Raw genomic sequence first — 21,009 nt, 5'->3', positions numbered from 1 at the left:
GTAGTATCCTGGAAGAAAGTAGCTGGATACTTTATTCATTTTTTTCTATTCCATTCATTTATCTAATGAGTCAACTCCTTATCTGTGTGGCAGAGGCGGCGGGTAGATCATGGAAGCTGAGAAGGAGGAAGGAATGGGAGGAAGATACGAAGGCAGTGGCAAGAAAATGTTAGGATTTTTCTTTTTAAGTAAGAGATAGGTGTGACAGTCACTATCTGGATAATTTGGAATGCAAGTAGATGCAGATTTATCCCACCAAACATGACTTCAGCTAGAAATAGTCTTCTGCAACTCCCACTTAAGCCATGGGAGAACAAAAGTTTTCTTCTCCCTGGGAGGCACTTACCTCTGGAACATACCTGGCGCTGCGTGAACTCAAAGCAGCCTGGAAGAACTGTGTTTCTGACACAGGTTTCTTCACTGAGCACCAAACGTGGGGCAAGATGATCCAGCTTTTGTCTTAGTCATCTCCCCAAGGATTAAACATCAAGGGTATTTTGTGTTTGGAAAATACCTCAGATGAATTTTATTACTTGATAAATGATTTTATGATAAATTTCCAGTCGTGACTGTGGATCTCTGCTGTCAGTAGATGCTCCTGAATGCCCACAGCATGGTACACCAGCTGCATAGGCAAGGTCTAGATGACAGCCCCCCTGTTCTTATTTACCTGGGGGTTCCTACATCGTTCCAGCTGTTAGACTTTTTCCCCTGAGTGATCTGTGCAGTCTCAGTTTCATCCTGTGTGCGAGGATTAGGGATCTGCTGTTAATTCCCAGGTGGATCTTTGCAGTAGGTGTCAGTGTCCTTCCAGCATCCTCATGCCTGGATTCTCTAAACGAAGCAAATCTTCCTGATGTCTTTCTTCATTCAGTGGGTAGCCAATACGCTGATAAAATCAAAACTAAGCTGTCACAATTTCCTAACTGGACTCTTTAAAAATTTCTGTAGGGACTTGCTGGTGGCATTCATTTCCATTTAAAAATGCTGGCTGTCATCTCCCACTGCGCTGCCAGCTTCCACCCTGTGTGCATATTTCCCTGAAGCTGAGGAACTTCAGCCTCTGGCCTGAAACTTTTTTTTTATTTTTACTTTTCTGAAAATAAAGTATTAGTTTCTGGCTCCCACTGTGACCCCATTGCTCTCAGGCTAGCAGGGCCTCCTAAAAAACCATGCAAATGCCAACAGGTTGAATAGGCACGCCATCCCCGTGCCGCACAGAGGTTGGCTGTTAATTAGTCTCTGCTGGGTGTTCACTGCTTTATTTTCTGTCAGAGTGTCTCAGATTTTCTGTAATTTCTCCTCTGGTTTCTAAATGTTGAGGTTATTTTCAGAAGTGAGAAAAAAACGTTGCTGCTGCTGTCTCGGCAGCTCTGGTTAAAATGAAGTCCTAGGTGCCTACATCGCTGGTTAATAGTATTAAAAATACTCTTCTCCAAGGGAATCAAAGTCTTTTTTAGGGAAATAACAAATAAATAAGGGTATTTTTCATACCCAACGGTAAGTGCAAACAGCAAGTGGAATCCCTGCTGCAGAATACATTGCATGTTGCATGGGAAGTTGCTGCCATCTTTATTTTGAGACCATGATCTCCCAAAGCGAGTTGTTCCTGAATGCAAACTGCTGTTACGTTAGGGAAACCCGGCTTTATTTGTTTCTCTTTTTAATGAAAAGTAACGATTTGCATTAGTGGGCAAATCTGTTGTCATCTACCCAGATGAAAATACAGAGTGCTCCCTGGAAACGTTGCGGTAATTCCAGATTTGGGCCTAATGGCTGAGAACAAAACCTGCTTTTTATGTCAGCAATCAAATATTTATAAGAAACGGAGCCAGTGGTCTAATAGGAACTGTATTTTTTCAAAACAGCGTATACTGGTTGCAGTTTTTTCTTACCTTTCAGCGTTAAGTAATGGTTACGCTCAGTCTGTTTGGGGTTTTCTTTTGCTGAAAGTTTCAGGAGGGTTTTCAGAGCTTGGAAGTTAATGCCTCCTTCCGCTTTCCAAAAATGCTTTTATCTCATAATTCTACAACAGCGTTTCATTTTTTATGTAAAATAGAGGATGTGTAACAGAGCAGAGGCTGCCTTAACCATACAAACAGATTACCCACAGATTAATTTATGTATTATGATTACATGTATACAAATACATAGAAACTTTCTGTGAGAAGCAGTTACAGGTCCCTGATCAGTGCTCACCAGGTTCAAACGTGTGGTTTTTGGCACTGCGGAGGAATGTGGAGGTGAGTGGCTTCTCGTGATGCTGTAGCATCAGGCTGAGCCTGCCTGAAGATGCAGGTGGGTCCTGCTGCCTGGGGAAGAAGGGATCCCACGGGAGGAACCATCGTGTCCTCTGGGCACGCCGCTTGCTCTCCGGATGGGTGAAGAAGAGCAGGATTATCCCTCGTGCTCCTCCCATCCCACCTGGAGCCCTGGCTCCCAGCTGAGATCAGCTCTCTCAGCACAGTAACTGCATTTTGCTCTACTTCACCTGCCTAAGTGCATTTTTATTCATTTTTTACTCTCACGAAGCCGTCTGCATGGTGAGGAGTGGAGCTTAACCTTGAATCTGAGTGCCTTTCTCCCTCCCACATTGCCATCTCCTGAAGTATCTGGCGGTGGCACCAACAGCTAGCTCACATGCACACACGGGGATGGCAAACAAAGCCAGGGAGATGCAAGCAAACACAGCTACACATCAGTTTTGGGCCCCTCGCTACAAGAAGGACATCGAGGTGCTTGAGCGGGTGCAGAGAAGGGCGACGAAGCTGGTGAGGGGCCTGGAGAACAAGTCCTACGAGGAGCGGCTGAGGGAGCTGGGCTTGTTCAGCCTGGAGAAGAGGAGGCTCAGGGGCGACCTTATCGCTCTTTTTAGGTACCTCAAGGGAGGCTGTAGCGAGGTGGGGGTTGGCCTGTTCTCCCACGTGCCTGGTGACAGGACGAGGGGGAATGGGTTTAAGTTGAGCCAGGGGAGTTTTAGGCTAGATGTTAGGAAGAACTTCTTCACTGAAAGGGTTGTGAGGCACTGGAACAGGCTGCCCAGGGAAGTGGTGGAGTCACCATCCCTGGAAGTCTTCAAAAGACGCTTAGATGTAGAGCTTAGGGATATGGTTTAGTGGAGGGCTGTTAGCGTTAGGTTGGAGGTTGGACTCGATGACCTTGAGGTCTCTTCCAACCTAGAAAATTCTGTGATTCTGTGATTCACCTGCTCTCATCACCTCTTAAAAAACACGCTGGGCAACAGCAGCGTTGTCGCACAACAACGCTTGCACCCTCCTTGCCGCTGTAGTGAGCACATTTGTTTGAGCGACCCGGCTGCCAAATAATGACAGCAGCACTACATCAGCTTGCTCTTGGAAAGGTGTGCAGGGACAAATCGATCTCCTGCTGCCACCTGCTGGGCTTTGCATGCTCCAAGACTGAAATCATCCCAGCAGTGAACACCCTCGTCTCCATTTGTGGCCACCTTGGTTGAAGAAATACCCTAAGAAACCAGAAGTGCATCCCATCTGGTATATAAATCATCCTGCTGGACAAAGTGGTCTCTTTTGGATAGCCCTCGATGCTCTGGGACAGGTTTTTAAGGATCATTTGACTACGTGCACCTAAACATCATTGTTAGTGTAGGATCAGGATGGTTTGGGTTTCCTAAATTTTCATATGTAGCACAAGTGAGAGTAACAATCCCCTTCTCTAAAAGACACTTGGATTTTTAAAGTGTATTTTTACTCATTTCCCGGTTTTTCCATTTGGCAAAGCACAAGCAGAGTGTAAGGAAGAGCCCGGGCGATTCTTTTTTGGGGTCATCGGCAAAGCTTTGCCCTGTTACAGCCTGGAGTCGGTGCAGCCACAGAAAGCAGAAGGGTGCCCGTAACTCCTGCTCAGTGTAAGCACTCGCAGAGGATTAAATTGTTCAGACGAAAGCAATTATGAATTCAACGTGGAGATGCTTAAACCGTGGCCTGCGGTTGCCATGGCGATCAGCCCAAGTCAGCGCTGATTAATATTTAAACAAACAAGCAGGCAAATGGCTCTTGAAAAAAACTGCAGCAAATTGCCTGTGTTTAATACAAGGAGGAAAGGAGGGGGGGAGCTGGGAGCTGTCTGGTGTCAAAGTTCATACTACTGGTTAGCAGACCTCTGCTTTTTTTTTTTTTCCCCCTAATTTCCCTTAATGTTTGAATTTCCCTTCCTAGTCTTAATATTTGAGTGTGTTAGGAAATGCTCTGGCACCTACTCAACCCTCCTCTAAAAACGAGGCAGCAATAAAACGCCTCAAGCTTTGCAAAAAGGCACAAAACCCAACAGCTCGGGGCTTGGGTGGGATCAGAAGAAGACAGGGTTTTGAGATACCAAAAATCCCAGTGCAAGGGAGCTGATTCCTCTACCGACAAGCCAAGAGCTTTTAGCCGGGCTCATGAAATCCCAGCAGGATTCTCCCTGCCCTCTGTGGGAGAGGGGAGCCTGGGTGAGATCTTTGAGCACCTGGTTGGGTGGCATCTTGAAATGTCTTGCAATATCTGGTGGTGTTCATTTCACAGTCACAGAATCACCTAGGTTGGAAGAGACCTCAAGATCATCGAGTCCAACCTCTGACCTAATGCTAACCAGTCCTCCACTAAACCATATCCCTAAGCTCTACATCTAAACGTCTTTTAAAGACCTCCAGGGGTGGTGACTCCACCACTTCCCTGGGCAGCCCATCCCAATGTCTAACAACCCTTTCGGTAAAGAAATTCTTCCTAATATCCAACCTAAACCTCCCCTGGCCCAACTTTAGCCCATTCCCCCTCATCCTGTCACCAGGCACGTGGGAGAACAGACCAACCCCACCTCGCTACAGCCTCCTTTAATTTCAGTGGGGTCCTCATCAAAGCAGTGCTGCTCAACTGTGTAAAGAAATGTGGTTTTGCTGTCTTTTGGGTTATTTCCTAATTGGTCGTGCTAATGAAGTAAGCGTGCCTTTATAGCTTGTTCATAACTTGGGTTTTGTTTCCTTTCAGATATACTTGAAAGAAATCCTCCGCGAAATAGGCATCTACAACGTGAAGGGGACCCACAAAAACACGTGGGAGCTGAAGCCGGAATACAGACATTACCAAGTGGAAGACAAGAGCGATTAACAAAACCCCTACAAAGCAGAAGAGGACTACAGAGGAGTGACCGCACCGAGGGAGCTGCTGTAGGTTTCCAGACAGAACTGAGCACAGCCCAGCTGCGCAAGGCTAAATTAAAATCCAAACAACCAATCCTTTGTAATTTTCCGTAGCCTCGTTTCTTTTTCACAGGAATATTTCTTGTAAGTTTCTATAAATGTTTGTCTTTGGACAAAAAAAAATAATATTTATAGAGTAAACTTGTATTAGATTTATCTTTATTAGAAATCCGGTGAGTTCAGATCTTGCTTTTTCTGGATAGCTTCGTGCTTTTTCTAAGCCTCGATAACTCAGGAGGAAAACGTGTCCTGGAGGAAGCTGTAACTCTGTTTGTTGCCTTCCTGTAGAGCCGAGTTCCTGCTCTTTGCTCCTGCTGGGATCCGCCAGGGCTTTAGCTGCGAGGCTGCAGAGATGCTCAGTGCTTTGTGTAACGTTTGGTGGCACGGACGCTGTGCTCCTTTTGGGAGAAACGGCCCAGGCGTGGTGCTCAGCACAGTCCTCAAGCTTCGTGGGAGCAAATAAATAAATAAAAAAAATAAAGGAAAGGCAGTTTGTGGGGGAAGGAAGACAATCCCTTCTGGATGGCTACTGGGGAAAAAAAAAGGCAATGTCTGTCTACTAAGTACATCAAGGAACAGATTTATCTTTTTTTTTAATTATTAATATTATTTTATCTATGTTTCATGCTTCAGCACACCAATAAAAGCATTATTTTAATTTGTACCCAGCACCGTTCTGTCTCATTGACTGAAAGCAAGTTATGATCTTGATAATTTAGGTATGAATTTAAAATCAAACATGTATTTAGTGGTGGCGTTGTCACAGGGTTTCTGTGTCTTTGGGGGAAGATTTCTTAAGGTATCTGGGTCCTAATTCCCCAATTTCTGAAGTGTGCCTTGCAAGGTTGTGCATTCGGCATCCTGTAGGGGTGGAGCAGGGAGGGAGGTGGCACAGGACCGCTGAGTTGTGATCTCAAAGCTCGTGTGTTAGAAAACAGAGCAAAGAAAAATGGAATGGCAAACACCTCGTTGGTGTGCCTGTAAATGAAACAGGTGAGGTTTTGTAGCGTGGCTCTCACTTCCCCCTGGTCCTTCAGACATGTGCATCACTTCTGCACACGGTAATAAAATAATTGGGCTATTGTAAAAGCCAACACACCACTACTGGTGCACTTGGAAGGAATAAAAGCTTGGGAGGGGGTCCAGTGCCCTAGGAGCTTTGTAAAACAAACGCCCCGCTCTCTGTGCATGTTACACGTTGTGGTTTTGCTCGGATCATGTTTTTCAGAGCTGTTCATCTCAGTCCCTGCCTGCTTCCTGCCGGTGCCCAGCCTTCTGTCCAGGCTTCAGGAACAGCTGAGCGTGTCCCACGGACCCGGAGTGATCCCACAGATCCTGCCAGTGCCGCGAGCAGGAGGCCCCAGCCCGCCGGCTGCGGCGGAAGATATTTGAAAGCTGTGAAAAGGAGCCCAGGAAGCCGGCGGTCACGGTACGGCGTGTGCTCCCCGGGCATCCTCCAGTCCCCTGCAGGGATATTTATATCTATTTCTATTTATGCTAATATTTAGCATTTTGGGCAACCTGGTTTGGAGCCGGCAGGTGAGAATGAGCCCAAACCTGCCGGGTCTGCACGCTGCCAGCCAGGGGGGAGCGGAGCACAGAGCCACCCCCAGGGCACAGGCAGGCAGTGAACCCCCAGGAGCAAATTTCCAGGAGGTTTCTGAGTGTGACAGCTGAAAAAAAAAAGCAAGGGTACGGAGGTGGAGAGGTCAACGGGAGGTGTCTTGCCCACCCTGGGCAGTCAGCAGCAGTGCAAAGAGCTGAGGTGGCGTGAGGCAGGCTTTTCCCAAGCACATCGCTGCACGCAGGCTGGAGAGATGTATTAAAAAGGGAAAAAATGACCCAAAAAGTGGACTTGCAGACAGGGTTGGGCCCAAGCTATCAAAACCCAGGTGGGGAGGTGAAGCTGTGAAGAGGCACGGAGGGGAGAAGCCGAGGAGAGCCTCAGGCACACCCAGCACAGGATTTTCTTCCGCCAGCCGTGACGCGCCACGTGGTCAGGCACAGAAGTAGGAAATGATGAAGGAAGGAGGGAGGCTGCTGGCTTTTTTTTTTTTTTTTCTTTTTATAACCTGTCAGCTGGCTCTGGGCTGGTGAAGGCGTGCGGGGCTGAAACCTGAGCTGCCAGGGCAAAGATTGCTCCTGGAGCCTCGTCACCCGCTCCGGGGGTTTGGACTCTTCCCATGGCAGAGCCCTGCAGCTGCAGAAATGCTTTCCCGAGGAATGCAGGGTACAAGGCTGATAAGTGTGTTTAAAACAGGAAAACAAGCTGCAGCTGCTGCCGAGCTGTCCTGCAGTTCCGTCTTTTGCTATCAGGGTTGTTTGTTGTGAGTGGGGACTCCTCCCACAGAAGCAACCCCAAAGCACTGCTACAAACCCTGGCCTTGCCCTGCCCCTGCAGTTAGCAGCCACAGCACTTCCACACCACCTTAATTGTTAATTAACCAAGCAAGCGCTCACTCCCCAGCCTTTAAAGGAACTCCTTTTTTCACTGGTGTGATCTTTCCTTTTTCCTCAGCTGGTAAACGAAGCCCTTTGCTGGTGGAGCAAGGACCAGCTCGCTGATTTTTATTTTTATCCCACATTTTGAGCGTACCTCCCCTTGGCTGAGGGCAGGGGAGCGTTAATCCCGGCTGCTCAGGTTACCCCACACTCGTACTGCAGCCAGAGCAACAGCTGCCCCCAGCCCTTCCTGGGCAGGGGCTGGGGATGTAAAAGGAGTTCCTACAACTGCAGCCGGGTGTGTTTCAGATGGGCACCCCTCAGAGAGCTCCTCGGGGCGCTCTGCTCCCACCTCCAGCCCCTATCTCACTCCTCCCAACCCGCTCCTTATCTGACCGCTGCACAAACCTCCCTCTGCTTGCACTTGGGATATCTGTGAGGCTGTGCCCGGCCCCGTTCAAGCCCTTTCTGTCCCCAAACCCCTGCTGGCACTGCAGCTCGAGGCTGCCTCGGGGCCTTTGTGCTCCCTTCTTCAATCCGGACTGCCACGGGGCGGGCAGGCGGAAAGCGCAAGGAGCCGGTTGCTGTCGCATCTCCACAAGAACCCGAGAAGCAACGGGTTTTTGCTCCAGGTCTGTCAAAGGATGCATTTCCTGGCAAGAACGGCGAGCTGTGAGCACCTGGGTTGACCCCAAACCCTGCCCCACACCCAAATGAGGTCTGCTCAGCGCGCTCCTGGCTGCCTGAGAGGAGCCAGCGCCACCGCTCAGTGCTGGTGTTGGGCTCCTGCTCCATCCTACCTTAATCCCGCAGTCTGAGGATGGACCCAAACATCCTCACCTGACAGAGCAGCTCAGCCAGCACTTACTCGAGCAGCACATATTCCATCCTCTTTTTAAATTTTCCAATTACTTCTGGTGCCTCTCCCAGAGGTGGAAGTCTCTGCGCAAGCGCTAAAGATGAAGGTCCGCGTCACGATGGGTTTAAATGAGTTTTATTTTAGACAACCTACATGACAGATGTTTTGTTTTTCTTTTTTTAAAACAATGCCTCCACTCCAAATCAGGGTCAAAATTAAGTGAATAAAGCTCAAGATGACATCAGTCCAGTTGTTAGACATCGCCGATTCCTGGTGTTGTGCTGATGAAGAAGAAACAGCAGCCAGCTATGAAGACGGGTGATCCGAAGCCAAACTGTTTGATCCGTTACTGCAACGAGAGCAGTGAGCATTAGCTCAAGGTCGCGACCGGCACAGCGAGCTCCTGCAGCTTATTCCTGTGTTCCCCAATTCAATCTGAGCTGCCACGGCCAGGCAGGCAGAAAGCACAAGGAAGTTCTTTTCGCATCTCAGTGCAAACCAGAGAGCCACTGGGAAATCGCTCATGGTCTATCAGAGGATGCTGAGCGTTTCTGTCACCCCGCGGAGCAGCTGCCACCAGCTGCTGGCCAGGCCGGACCAAACGCTCACTCCCAGCCTTCACACACCGAGTTTGGGATTTCCTCTCAATTTTAGGACAGGCTCTAAGCTGTCTCTTACAGGAGCACTCCCAGAATAAGCCAAAACATACTGGGATCTAAATAATGTTTCACTGCTATCATATTCAAACCCAAAATTAAAGAGAGAGCAGAGCAGAGGCGCTGCCTGAGCACAGAGTAAGGCAACACAGTCAGGTGTTACCACATTCCCAAACGCAGGGCAGTATTTAAACAGCCCTCGCATAACAAAATAAAGGGCAGATAAAGCAAAAGAGGGAACCACGATAAAGTGCAGCGCTCCAGAGTTAACCTACAGCAGAGGGATCCAAAATGAAAGCGCTCCGTTTCAGTCAGGGGCATTGTTTCCAGACTGACAGTCTGAGGACACGGCCAGCTGCACACCGCTCCCCGCGGCGATTCGATTCCTCCCGCATTTCTCGGCGGTTACGTCAGGGTGAGTCACGGCGTGAAGCCATGCCCCCCGTGAAGCCATGCCCCCTTCGGCGTGATTCAGTGGCACACAAGGGAAGCCTCGGCCACTTTACCACTTTACGTAACACAGAGCAGCCACCAGCCCGTACTTGGGGGAACTTCATGTTTTTAAAGCTACCCTTCAGGTTTTAGCAGAGATACTGAAGAGCCAGTGACATATTTGGGCACGTTGACCCGCTTCAAGTCAGCACTTACACATTTCTCGATTTCTAAGCCGTCCTTAAAGAAGATCATATAGGGGGTGACGCCGTCCTCGCGGAAATCCAGCAGGGCCACCATGCCGTCTGGATTCATGTTCTCTCCTACGAAGAACTTCAGAGAAAGGCGTTACTGAGACACTCTGTGAGCTATCACCAGCAGACACTGCCCAATACACAAAAAACATCTCCAAGCCAAGATTAAAAGCCTCCCCGACCAGCTGCAGGGGGGTTGCTATCTGAGAGCTGTCCATTTTAGTACCACACTGCCATGAACATTAAAGTATGAAACAGGGGCCAGAGTGATTCACCTCCCACACCTTTAAGCCCACAGAACTTGTAGTTGTCACCACAAGCACCACAAAAGTTGAAGGAAGATCCCCATACACTTAAAAGTCCTCCAACTATTTCTCCTCCCTGACTCCCAGGACCCCAAACACCCTCAGAGTGAGTCCAAGTGAGACGTCCCTACAACAGGGGCCCTCAGAACTCAACAAGCCATCGAGCAGATAAACCAATCTCAGCTTGTATGACCAAAGCACTGCTGTGAGGAAGCACAAGTTGTGTTACCTGGTAGTTTTTGAAGTTGGCGAGGATGTGTTTGATTTGTTCTGCAGCCCCTGTCATGAAAGGCTTTACTCTCTCTGGCTTGTGTTCCTCAAGTCTGGCTTTGATTCTGGGAAGGAGAAAAGCAAGCTTTGAAAAACACATTTTAGCCTGTTGACTTCAGCATCCCACCATAGCAGGAAGTTACCAGCAGTCACTGGTTTTGTTGTATTTCCCCCCACTCCTCCAGAAAACCAACCCACAAAATTTTAACTTCGTTTTGCTAGGGAATTAGAAGAACAGTGCCTACCAGTCACATCAAGCTCACTTTACTTGTAGCTTTGTGCTAGACAAAAAAAAGAAGTCATTTCCAGAGCACCAAGAGTGTTATCCATCAATATCACAGAAAAAGCACTTTCACCTGTAATGCCAGCCCACTGAAGTCTGAGCAATAGGAACTATGTTTTAAACTAGGAAACAACTCCTTTTTACACACAGCTTTGGGCATTTAGGTTGTCCAGCTCAGGAAGCTCTCCTTTGCCACCCCACCCCCTCCACACAAATGTTTGGCACAGAGGAACCAAAGAAAACAACAAGGTTACAAATAATACCCAGAGCACATGATCTGCTCTTCCACCTCAGCCAAGATAAGCTTCGATAGTCCAGTATTGATTCTTTAGAGCTTCAGTTTTGCCAGGTATTAAGACATCACCGAATTTCACAGCCAGTTTGGCACCTGCACCAGAGCTAGCATCCACTAAAAGTAAAGCTCAATGCTATTTTTGAGGTCTGTGCCCTAGAAGCCCAGCAGTCCTGCCCAGAGAACCCCCCCAACCCCAAACTTACGCTTTCATGTAGTCCTTGATGTACTTCTTGTACGACTCCTTTGTGAAGCTGGTTTCCTGCAGGTGGTGGTTTATCACTATGTCCACACCAGTTATGACCGTGGCTTCTGTCCCCTCTCCCTCAGGACCTTCGGCAGAGGCATTGCCACCAATTAGAGAGTCATCAATTTGACCCTCTGTCCTGGTGACCATCTAGATTTAGAGACATCAAAGAACTTCAAGGCTCTGCGGAAAAGCCCGGCCCTCCTGCCCTTCTCACACACCTACAGACAGCAGGGCAGGGCTGCAGAGCCACAACCAGAGGCAGGGGCTCTGCAGCCCGAAGGGGGGTGCCCCGAGCCCAGGTCCCCTTTTGGTGGCCTCACCACAGCCCTGTGGCGGGCTGTGGGTCCCCCCAACCCCTCTGAGGCTACCCCATTAAAAAAAACACCCTAAAAACAGCTTTTCACCTCCCCCTTAAATAAAAAAGGGCGGTGTGCGCACTCACCTTGCCCTCCACTTCCAGGCACAGGCCGTTCGCCACCTCGCGGATCTTGTAGATGTCCGAGAACATCTCGTCCTCTGCGGGGACAGACGGACAGACACACACACACGGACACACAGACAGACACACACCGGGCCCGTCAGCCGCCGCCATTTCGGGGCCGCCCCCCCCACCTCAGGCATGCGCGGCCCCGCTCCCGGCCTACACCCGAGCCTCTCCCCCCCCTCCCTCTCCCTCTCCCCCCCCTTCCCTCCCTTTTTTTCCTTTTCCCCCTTTTCTCCCCGTCCCCTTACGGCTGATGCAGTCCCGGTAGATGATCATGGTGGCGGGGGCGAGGCGGAGGGCAGGGCAGGGCAGGAGCGGCCGGAGTGCTCTGCGCGGCGGCGGGCGGGCGGCGGCGGGCGGCCGGCAGCGAGGCGGAAAGGGCCGAGTCAGCGCCTGCCGGGGCTCATATAGCGGGCACGGCCCCGGCGCGTCACCGCGCCGCATGCGCGCTCCCGCCCCCTCCCTCAGCCGCCCGCCCGCCCTCGCTCCCTGGGCCCCGCCGCGCACGCGCGCGCGCGCGCCCCCGCGCGGCCGCCATTTCGTGACCCCCCCCCCAACTCCCTCATCTTCCCCTCACGGCGATGCCCCCCCCCTCGCCAAGGGGCTCGGCTGCGGTTTGGAAGTGACAGTAAACGGTTGTAATGAGCGAGTTATGATAATTAAATTAGAATAATCAAATTATAATAAATAATGATTAGGAGGTCGTTAGGCTCCTCCTCCTTCCCTCAGATACGTCGGTTTGCACACAGACACGCCACTTCTTGTTGATGGAGTGACTGGGGAAAGAGAAATGTTCCTTTCCTTTCCTTTCCTTTCCTTTCCTTTCCTTTCCTTCCCTTCCCTTCCCTTCCCTTCCCTTCCCTTCCCTTCCCTTCCCTTCCCTTCCCTTCCCTTCCCTTCCCTTCCCTTCCCTTCCCCCTTCCCTTCCCCCTTCCCTTCCCCCTTCCCTTCCCCCTTCCCTTCCCCCTTCCCTTCCCCCTTCCCTTCCCCCTTCCCTTCCCCCTTCCCTTCCCCCTTCCCTTCCCCCTTCCCTTCCCCCTTCCCTTCCCCCTTCCCTTCCCCCTTCCCTTCCCCCTTCCCTTCCCCCTTCCCTTCCCCCTTCCCTTCCCCCTTCCCTTCCCCCTTCCCTTCCCCCTTCCCTTCCCCCTTCCCTTTCCCTTTTCCCTTCCTTCCAAGGATTAGGCCCAGAAATCTGCCTGAGGTGAAAGGCAGAATACTACGGGCAGTGATGCTGCCCAAGGCCTCATTTTACCCCCCTTGTATACACTTCCACATCTCACCTCAGCTCCATTAAAATAGACATAGACCTCCCTTGAGCCCTGATTCTTTGGGGACGTTGACAAAAGACCTTCAGAAGACATCATGGGGCTTAAAACACTTCATGCTGCTAGCAATCCCAGACTTAAAGGAGCTCTCAGAATCACAGCATTGATATACAGAGTACCAGGGCACAGGGTGCAATTCTTTGTCCCTCGTCCTCCTCACAGGTTGCAGTTCCCTGTCCCTCACCCTCCTAGGCAGTAAATAACTCATTGCTTTCTTCGTGGGGGTCAAAAGAGCTCCTCTTTATATCTCCTCCTCCTCTGCTATCCCTTCCTTTGCTTCATATCCCAGTGCCTTTTATTTTTTTTTTCCTTTTCATTTTTTTTTTTCAGATGGCCCAGCTGCTTACATAATCTAAATCTCTACGTGGTTGTTCTCCACCGTGTTTTGCTTTCTACGACCACTTCAGACCCAAAGAAGGGGCTTCTGCCCCCAAACTCGTGCTTTTAATCGGTGTCAGCTGGCCTGATAAGAGCTATTCCCTGTCTTTGCGAGCCTTGCCACAGTGGAAGAAGAGCAGCTTACGTCTTTAGCAGTGGGCTGAGTGATGGGAGAACATTTGGCTCCTTCTCCGCAGCTTAATATGCAGCTAAAAACATCCACTTTGTAGGTGTACGTCGACTTGGTTTCATCTTGAAGAGACTGTTCTAGAAAAAAATGAATATTTCTATAGTAGCATCAGTTAACCTCGTACAAATTCAGTGGTTGCCTGTTTATTGGAGTGAGGGTAGAAACCCTTTGGTGCTCCTGGTAGAGTATATGGACCTCCAGGTGGTTTTGCCTGCAGTATTCAGACCTGCAGCCATGAAATGGGAGGATTTGTTTAAAATGCATCAGTTAAATAGGTCAAGGCTCCGGTGCGAACACCAATTTGATGTGGAGTTAAGCTAAATTGATGTCAAATATTAAACACTTTAAATGAAACCAGGAGCGTTGACAAGGTTTTGCGTCCTGTTAACTTGAGTTGCTTCTAAAACTGATTTAAATGCAGACAACTGTGAATAAATTCTGGGACTAATCCTGGTGATGTTTAAATTGCTGTAGGCTTTGCTGTGGTCTAACCCGGGTGGGCAGCTCAGCGCCATCCAGCCGCTCGCTCAGTCCTCCCCCAGCAGGATGGGGCAGGGAATGAGGAAGGTGGAAGTGTGAGATCCCGTGGGTTGAGATAACGCCAGCTTACCGGGGAAAGCAAAAGCTGTGCGCACAAGCCCAGCAAAACAAGGCGTTGATTCACCGCTTCCCATCGGCAGGCAGGTGTTCAGCCACTTCCAGGCGAGCAGGGCTCATCACGTGGATCTGTTTCTTGAGAAGACAAATGCCGTCTCTCCAAACACCCTCCCTTCCTCCTGTCCTCCATCTTCTATCGCTGGGCGTGCTGCCACATGGCGTGGGACATCCCTCGGGCCAGTTTGGGCCAGCTGCCCTGGCTGTGTCCCCTCCCAGCTCCTGGGGCACCCCAACCTCCCTGCGGATTAGAAAATGCAATAAAAACATTTTTTTATATATATATTTTTTTCTAGAAAACAGCATTGTTTGAAGAAAACTTTAGTGTTCCTCACGTGCTTTCCATGTAGACACCTCACACATGGAGCCAGGGTTAACACATTTCAAAGCAGTTGTTGAAGGAGTCAGTCCCTCTGCAGCAGGGGGCATTTTAGATGCTGATTGACATCTAAAATGACATGACAGGTTTTCCCGACAGTGCATCTCATCTCTGGAGACATGTAAATCCCCAGAGGCTGGCAAATTCCTGTTTTTTATAGATAAGCCTTTGAATATCGCTTGAGCAGGATTTTCTAGGCAGGTGCCTACAGAGTTGTGTGAGAAGCCTCTTGCATGGAAGATGCATCTCAGCTAGTCATGAATTGCTGCAGTGCTACTCAATTCCACTAAACATTAGCATCTGGATATGGTTGTGCTCAGCTAATTACTTGTGCCTTGGATTAAAATGGCAGATGACAGCTGCTACTTTGCTATTCTTTCTCTAAGCAAACAGTACGCTTTCAGCCCATCATGGTGACTTGCCTTGAATGGTCTGGAAAGCGAGGAGATCCTGCCCACAACTGAGCCTCCTGCAAGGTGCAGTGTGTTAATAAATGAGATGTGAGGCTGAGGAAGAGAGGTGAAGCAGGGCAGTGTGTTCTAACCTTTAAGGAGGCTGTGAAAGTCGCGTAGGAGTGATAACGTTTTGTGTCCAATACTGGATGTGGGGAGAGGGCCCTGAGATGTGTATGGCCTGGTGGAGAAAAACTGAAGGATTGAAGACGAACCAACACAAGACGAGTCAGGCAGTCACCATGGTTCTTTACGTAGGGTTTACACTAGACTTGATAGGACATTTTTGGTTCCCCAGGACTTGATGTCAATACCCTGGACCACCAGTCCCTGCCCCCGTGAGGCCACAGCAGGGCCGAGCCCCAGCTCCCCACAGCCCTGCCCTGCCCAGCCATGGCCCCACCGTGCCAGGCCCACGTCCAGGCCTCGGCTCATTCCCCAGGGAGGTGCCTGGGGTGCCCCCCTTCAGTCCCTGTCAGTCATTGGGAACTTTTGGATTTCAAACCAAAATTTGTAACCTGGCGCTCCCTTGAGAGCATACTAAGCCAGAATCCCAGACCACAAGACAGGCACTGGAAAGAGTTGTGCTGACTGTCAGTGTAGTTTGTCTGGTTCAATGTACTCACAGTGGAATATGGATTAGATAGATAAGGGACTGGATAGATAAAGGATTGGATAGATAAAGGCTCCACTTTTCAGAATGCTAGAAAGGTCTGTTAGCAATCCCACCTGCACTCAGAAGCAGTGCAGATGCCCATTTGACTAGAACTGTGGTAGAAAAGCCTAATTCTGCTCCTGGATCTTGGCTGATTTTGACACATTGGACAAACGGCCTGGATAGGCAGAAGACACTTTATCGAGACCATCAGGCCAATTTTCTAAAGGAAAATCCATTGAGGGCTTTTAAACACAAAACATGAGGTTGAGACAGGCTGTGAGCCACACGCTGCGGGGGTGTGCTGGGGGAAGTGCCACCTTATCCTGGCCCTGGCCCTCTGCTCCTCCCCAGCCTTCCGCCGCTGGCAAATGCCAGAGGACAGCAAGCAGATGCTGCACCAGAGGGATCTCGGTTTGCCTCCGTATGGCTCCTCTGGTGTCATGTTCCTGAGCGCAGAGCAGGAACAATCAAGTGCAGGCACAGGACGGAGAACTGGGCAGTTCCAGGACTGTCAGTAGAGAAGCAAGGAGTCAACAGCATTCCCTGTCCCTGCAGGCTTCTGAGGACAGGCTAGACTAGAAACTGCCCGAGGTGAGATCAGGAAGCATGGCAGATCCATCTTGAATGCAGATAATATCCGATCCTGCCCTGCAACACAGAGACAGCCTGCCCCCAGGTCCTGTCTAGCCCTATTCTGTGTGGCACGATGACTCTTAGATGAGCCATATGCTGTCATTTACACCTGTTTAGTATGGTTACACAATGGGGATAAAAATAATTCCCTCATATCCCTATTCAGAATGGACAAGAGGGTTTGGAAAAGGGATGTTGCCAGAGAGGAGTGTGCTCATTGTCCTGCATGGCAAGATGGGTGTGTGTGGAAATTACATGCACAGAGGGAGAAGCTTTCAGGTTCAGCAGTGCCCACAGCTTTAATCCTGTTACAGTTTCATATTTTAGCCCTATTTGAACATAAAATTATACGGTCCTTTGACTCAGATTAGAGATATGTGGCAGAAAGGGCTCCTTCCACACCAAACTGAAGGAAAAGGGGAGCTGTGATTTGACTGCTTGTGCTTGCAGTGGTCAGACTCTGCCCTGTCTGCATGCAGCAATCCCTAAACTCACCGGTTGGTCTTACAGCAGAGCAGGAGAGCTATAAATTCATCCACCAAAAAAAAAAAATAAAATATATATATATATATAAAAAAAAAAAAAAATCGATGCACACCTGACTGACTCAGCTGCTTTGCAAAAATAAAAATTAAAAAAAAATAAAAACGAGGGTATAATTCATCCATTCATCCAATTTAACATCACAGCTCCATCTCACATCTTAGCTGTTTTTTTCTGGAGTTTCACCCAAGGTCATGACTTCTACCTCCAGATGCGAACAGCTTTTTTTTTTTTTATTTTTTTCTAAGGCCAAATAACACCTCTGCCTACGCTGATTTGTCTCCTTGGTTAGCCAGGCCCGTTGGGAGGACTTCAACAAGCCTGTCCACCCCCACTAGGTGTCTGTGTTTGCCCTCCAGATGCAAGGCTCCCTGCTTCTCGGGGTGCCTGTGATGTGCAGAGATATCCCACTAGGTGGCAGGACAGGAGCCGGAGGATGGCAGGCAGGGCACTCCTCACCCTGGGAGGAGGCCAAAGATTTTGCCACCTCACTCCCACATTACCTGGAATGCCCCAGGACCAAAGTAAGAAGAATTTAATCTTGGGCCAGTGACTGGTGCCACCTCTCTGGGCTCCTGGCCAGGTGGATGCTGCGCACAAATAGCAGTCTCCCCAGATAATTAGTGTCCTCATGGGGTCTATCGAGCTTTTAACCATTGGAGGGGCTAGTTCTGCCCTGTTAAAATCACCAGGTTGTGATTTAATGAAATGGAATTTGCTCCACAGGTGTTTTCAAGCCTGAAATCGAGTTCTGCGAAATTTTAATTCATTCATTGTTATGAGGTGTGAGCGCTGGGAGGATTCGTCAGTAGAAAAATAATCTGTAGAGTCTCTAACATGTTGTTGGTGTTGTTCCTAAAATTCCGACACTGAATTCGCCAGCAGGCAATAAATAATATTAAAAATAAATAAATAAATAAAGGTGCATTATAAGTAAAAGGGTAGATTAACTTTTAGGTCTTTCCACTTTAAAATAGTATAGAGGAAAGCAGGGAAGGGGACTCAAAGACGGTGTTTTGGAAAGCAGCTTCTTAAACTTCAGTCCAATAACTTGAGTTCTTGATGCTTGTCAACTGCAAAAACAAACCTGCTGTTGTTTTCAGTGCCAAATCTCAAGACAGATTTATTATTTATTATTTTCTGATAAGGATTTTTTTTTGTGTTCTCTATTCCCATGCCCTGTTAAAATCAAAAGGGGACCTGAATGAAAAAGGATACATCTGAGGGTTAGGAGATATTGCCCAACTTCTGAGAGATTTGGGTTTGTTCTGGTTTATATTGTTTTAGAAAGCCACAGAGACATTATGAAATGGGAAATGTTGATGGAAGGATGGCAGAAGAAGCTCTTTGCAAACTGTCCCCCACAGATGTGCTCTAACAAAACAAGGGTTTATCTGTTTATCTGTGAGATAATCTCAGGCACGTCCAGGCTGGGGGAGGAAGAGACCTTGAGAGGGTCAATTGGGCAGTCTTCTTGCTTCAGGGGGATTAGTCAGACATGCACCACTCTGGAGAGATGTTTGTCTACATGGTTTTTCAGGTCTCCTGATGATGGAAATTTCCATGCTCTACAGCACAAACATCCACTGGAAAAGGGGCTGGGAGCTGGGTCCTCCCATTCCGCTGCTAGTGTTGGAGATACAGGCTGGATCCTGAAGTGGATTTAGGCTTCTGTCTGATGCTCAGATCCTGATGGAGCTCAGCCAGCCTGGACACGTCTGCCCAGTTTCCATATTTACCTGAAAATTTGCTGTATTTTTTGTCAGCACTTTGCCACAGGATGGACCAGGATGTCCCCCACTATTTTGTTCCTTCTCTGGGCCCACAGGCACATGGAAGCCCATCTTCAGGGTCATGATACTGCAGGTAGAGAGGACATCCCATGTGCTTCTACCAAGAAGTTTTACGTATAAAAATCTTGTACACAGAGTAAATATATATATATATATTCATTTATATATGCACACACAGGTTGTGTGCTCACATATCAAATGGTATGTGGAGATCTGGCTTCCCTATGTCAAAAAGGGTGCGATGAAGGTCGTAACAGTACCAGAAGAGAGGCAAGGAGTGAAATAATTGACCAGAACAGGGCATAACACCTTTAAAAAAGGGTGTGATGGGGGTCCTTGAAATTAAAAGTGGCATGGAGAAAGTTACAAAGGGCCAGTTATTCACCGCTTCTGCATAGAGGAGTTGCAGGAACATGGAGAGGATTGTGAGGCGACAGGCTCAGACCAGCCAGAAGAAGGTCACCTTCACCCAGGGTGTGGTTATGCTGTGGAAACTACTGCTCCCGGGCGCTGTGGTTATTGCAAAAGCAATTAGAGAGAGTCACGGAGCTCTTCCATGGAGAGTTAAGGCCTGGGGCCTACAGAGGCCACTGAATTACGGCCTACAAGGACCCCGATAAATGCTACCACCGTGAAGGAGCAGCAAAGAGGATGAGGGAGGCGAGGATGAGGGAGAATAAGGACATGAGAAGCGCAGGGAATCGTCTCTGGCCGCCTGCGTGGCCTGAGATCACCCTCGGCGAGCTGCGGGGCCGCGCTGAGGTGAGGGGGGGACACCTCTGCCGCTCTGCCTCGCCAGCTCCCAGCTATGCTGACCATGTTGGCGGCTGCCCTGAGGACTTTCCGTCGGCTGCTTTTGCTGTCTCACAGCTCTGACCTGCTTCTGACATTTGAGGGAGCAAGCAAGCCCTCCTGCGTGTCAGGTGCACCGGCCGCCGCCAGCTTCCTTGCTGTTTAATTAAAGTGGCCGAGAGCCCGGCCAAGGCGGTGTTGGATATCCCTGGGCAAGCGAAGGATTGCAGGGGTGCTGTGAGGTCAGGCTGCTTTGTTTGAGCCCTGCCAAGAAATCATAGCAATCCTTCACAGACTTTTGGGCAGCCACAGGCTCCCTCCGACTGGATTATTTTTGAGTTCCTCCCTAATATCGTCTACCCCTGTGTTCTTTTACACTCCCCACCTGGACCATCCTGACACACACGCACACCTCACCCCACATACATTTACATGTGTGCAGGTGAAATGTGGTCCACCAGAGATAGAAAAACCACGTATCCATACCCAAGCTGAGCACACACATTTCGCTGCTGTAAATGAAACCCGCTGGGGCCGTGCTGCACGTGGTAGCTGCCGTGTTTTGTTTTTTATTTTCCTTTCTTTTTCCTAAAAGCTTATGCTGTCCTTCAGTTTCGAAAAGCTCAGCAGAGCATACCCCTGGGAGGCCACAAAGCCATCCCCGTGTACCCAAACCGGTGCCCACAGCCGCTCGGCCCCGTGCCTGCAGCCAGCACACCGCCCCTCTGCCTCAGATTCCCCATGCGTGAAATGAGGCCAGTAATGTTTATCCACCCACTGCGAGGGCTGATAGGACAAATCATCGTCGCTCTGCAGGGACAGAGAAGCAGGAAGAAATCCCGTTGAAATAATTAATATATACGGGAGAAAAGAGAGGCCTGGGGGCGTACGCTCTCAAGCACAAAGCAAGCTCTTCTCCACTAGGAATGGCATGAATATGGAAAGCACACACCAGATGCAGCGTGCCGCACATCAGATGCATGTAAATTATTCCCATCATCTTTTTGGTGCATTTAGGTTTCGTGCTTAACACCCCAGAGAGAATCAGCAGGGCTGCTTTTGGTCACGGCGGGCACTGCAGGCACACAGGACGGTGCTGCCCGGAGCCGTGGTCGACCCCAGGAGCACCAGACCCGCTCTGCTTTCAGACTCAGAAGAGCTCCTCCGTGGCAAGGCAAAGGACTTGAGTCATGTCCAGGCTCTTCAGAGTGATGGCACGGGAACGAGGGCTGGTTTTCTTCCCGCTAATCTGTTTGTTATCTGCTCCTTTGGATCCCCCCGCTGGTGGTCAGCGCTATTTAGAGACTCTTGGCTGTTAGCCAAGGCCTGCGCTCACATGCTTCATATAAGAGATGCTGGCAGAAAAAAAAAAAAAAAAAAAAAAAAGAAAATTCTCTGTTGGTTCCTCTGCTGCTGAACACAAAAAACACCATTTCGTATTTTTTTTTCATGCATCTTCCACTTAAATAG

At 49.4% G+C, this 21,009-nt stretch overlaps 2 protein-coding genes across 3 annotated transcripts in view; one reads left to right on the top strand and one right to left on the bottom strand.

Annotated features, from left to right (window-relative positions):
• The window catches only part of GTF2F2 (general transcription factor IIF subunit 2), an 83,424-nt gene extending 77,545 nt beyond the window's left edge, over positions 1–5,879 (top strand). For both annotated transcript variants that reach the window (XM_084529939.1, XM_084529940.1), the window contains one exon: positions 5,004–5,879. In XM_084529939.1, coding sequence (XP_084386065.1) covers positions 5,004–5,123 — 120 coding nt within the window. In that variant the 3' untranslated portion in view covers positions 5,124–5,879. The remainder of the gene's footprint in view (positions 1–5,003) is intronic.
• Positions 5,880–8,635: 2,756 nt separating this feature from the next.
• Positions 8,636–12,191, bottom strand: TPT1 (tumor protein, translationally-controlled 1). Its single transcript, XM_084529922.1, has 6 exons — positions 11,991–12,191; positions 11,701–11,774; positions 11,215–11,405; positions 10,393–10,498; positions 9,821–9,937; positions 8,636–8,865 (listed from the first exon to the last, which is right to left on the bottom strand). Exons 1-6 carry the CDS (start codon positions 12,184–12,186, stop codon positions 8,863–8,865), a joined length of 687 nt encoding a protein of 228 aa, XP_084386048.1. The 5' UTR covers positions 12,187–12,191; the 3' UTR covers positions 8,636–8,862.
• Positions 12,192–21,009: the final 8,818 nt, after the last annotated feature.

The sequence above is a fragment of the Aythya ferina genome (assembly GCF_964211825.1).
Source record: "Aythya ferina genome assembly, chromosome: 1".
NCBI classification, from domain to species: domain Eukaryota; kingdom Metazoa; phylum Chordata; class Aves; order Anseriformes; family Anatidae; genus Aythya; species Aythya ferina.
The sequence above is the reverse complement of the archived record's forward strand: the minus strand, read 5'-3'. Positions and strand labels throughout refer to the sequence as shown.

Coding starts and splice junctions, on each gene's coding strand:
- TPT1 (XM_084529922.1), bottom strand. CDS start 12,186: ATGCGGCGCGGTGACGCGCCGGGGCCGTGCCCGCTATATGAGCCCCGG. Junction 11,775..11,990: donor CTACCGGGACTGCATCAGCC/GTAAGGGGACGG, acceptor CTGTCCCCGCAG/AGGACGAGATGTTCTCGGAC. Junction 10,499..11,214: donor ATCAAGGACTACATGAAAGC/GTAAGTTTGGGG, acceptor TCTCCTTCCCAG/AATCAAAGCCAGACTTGAGG.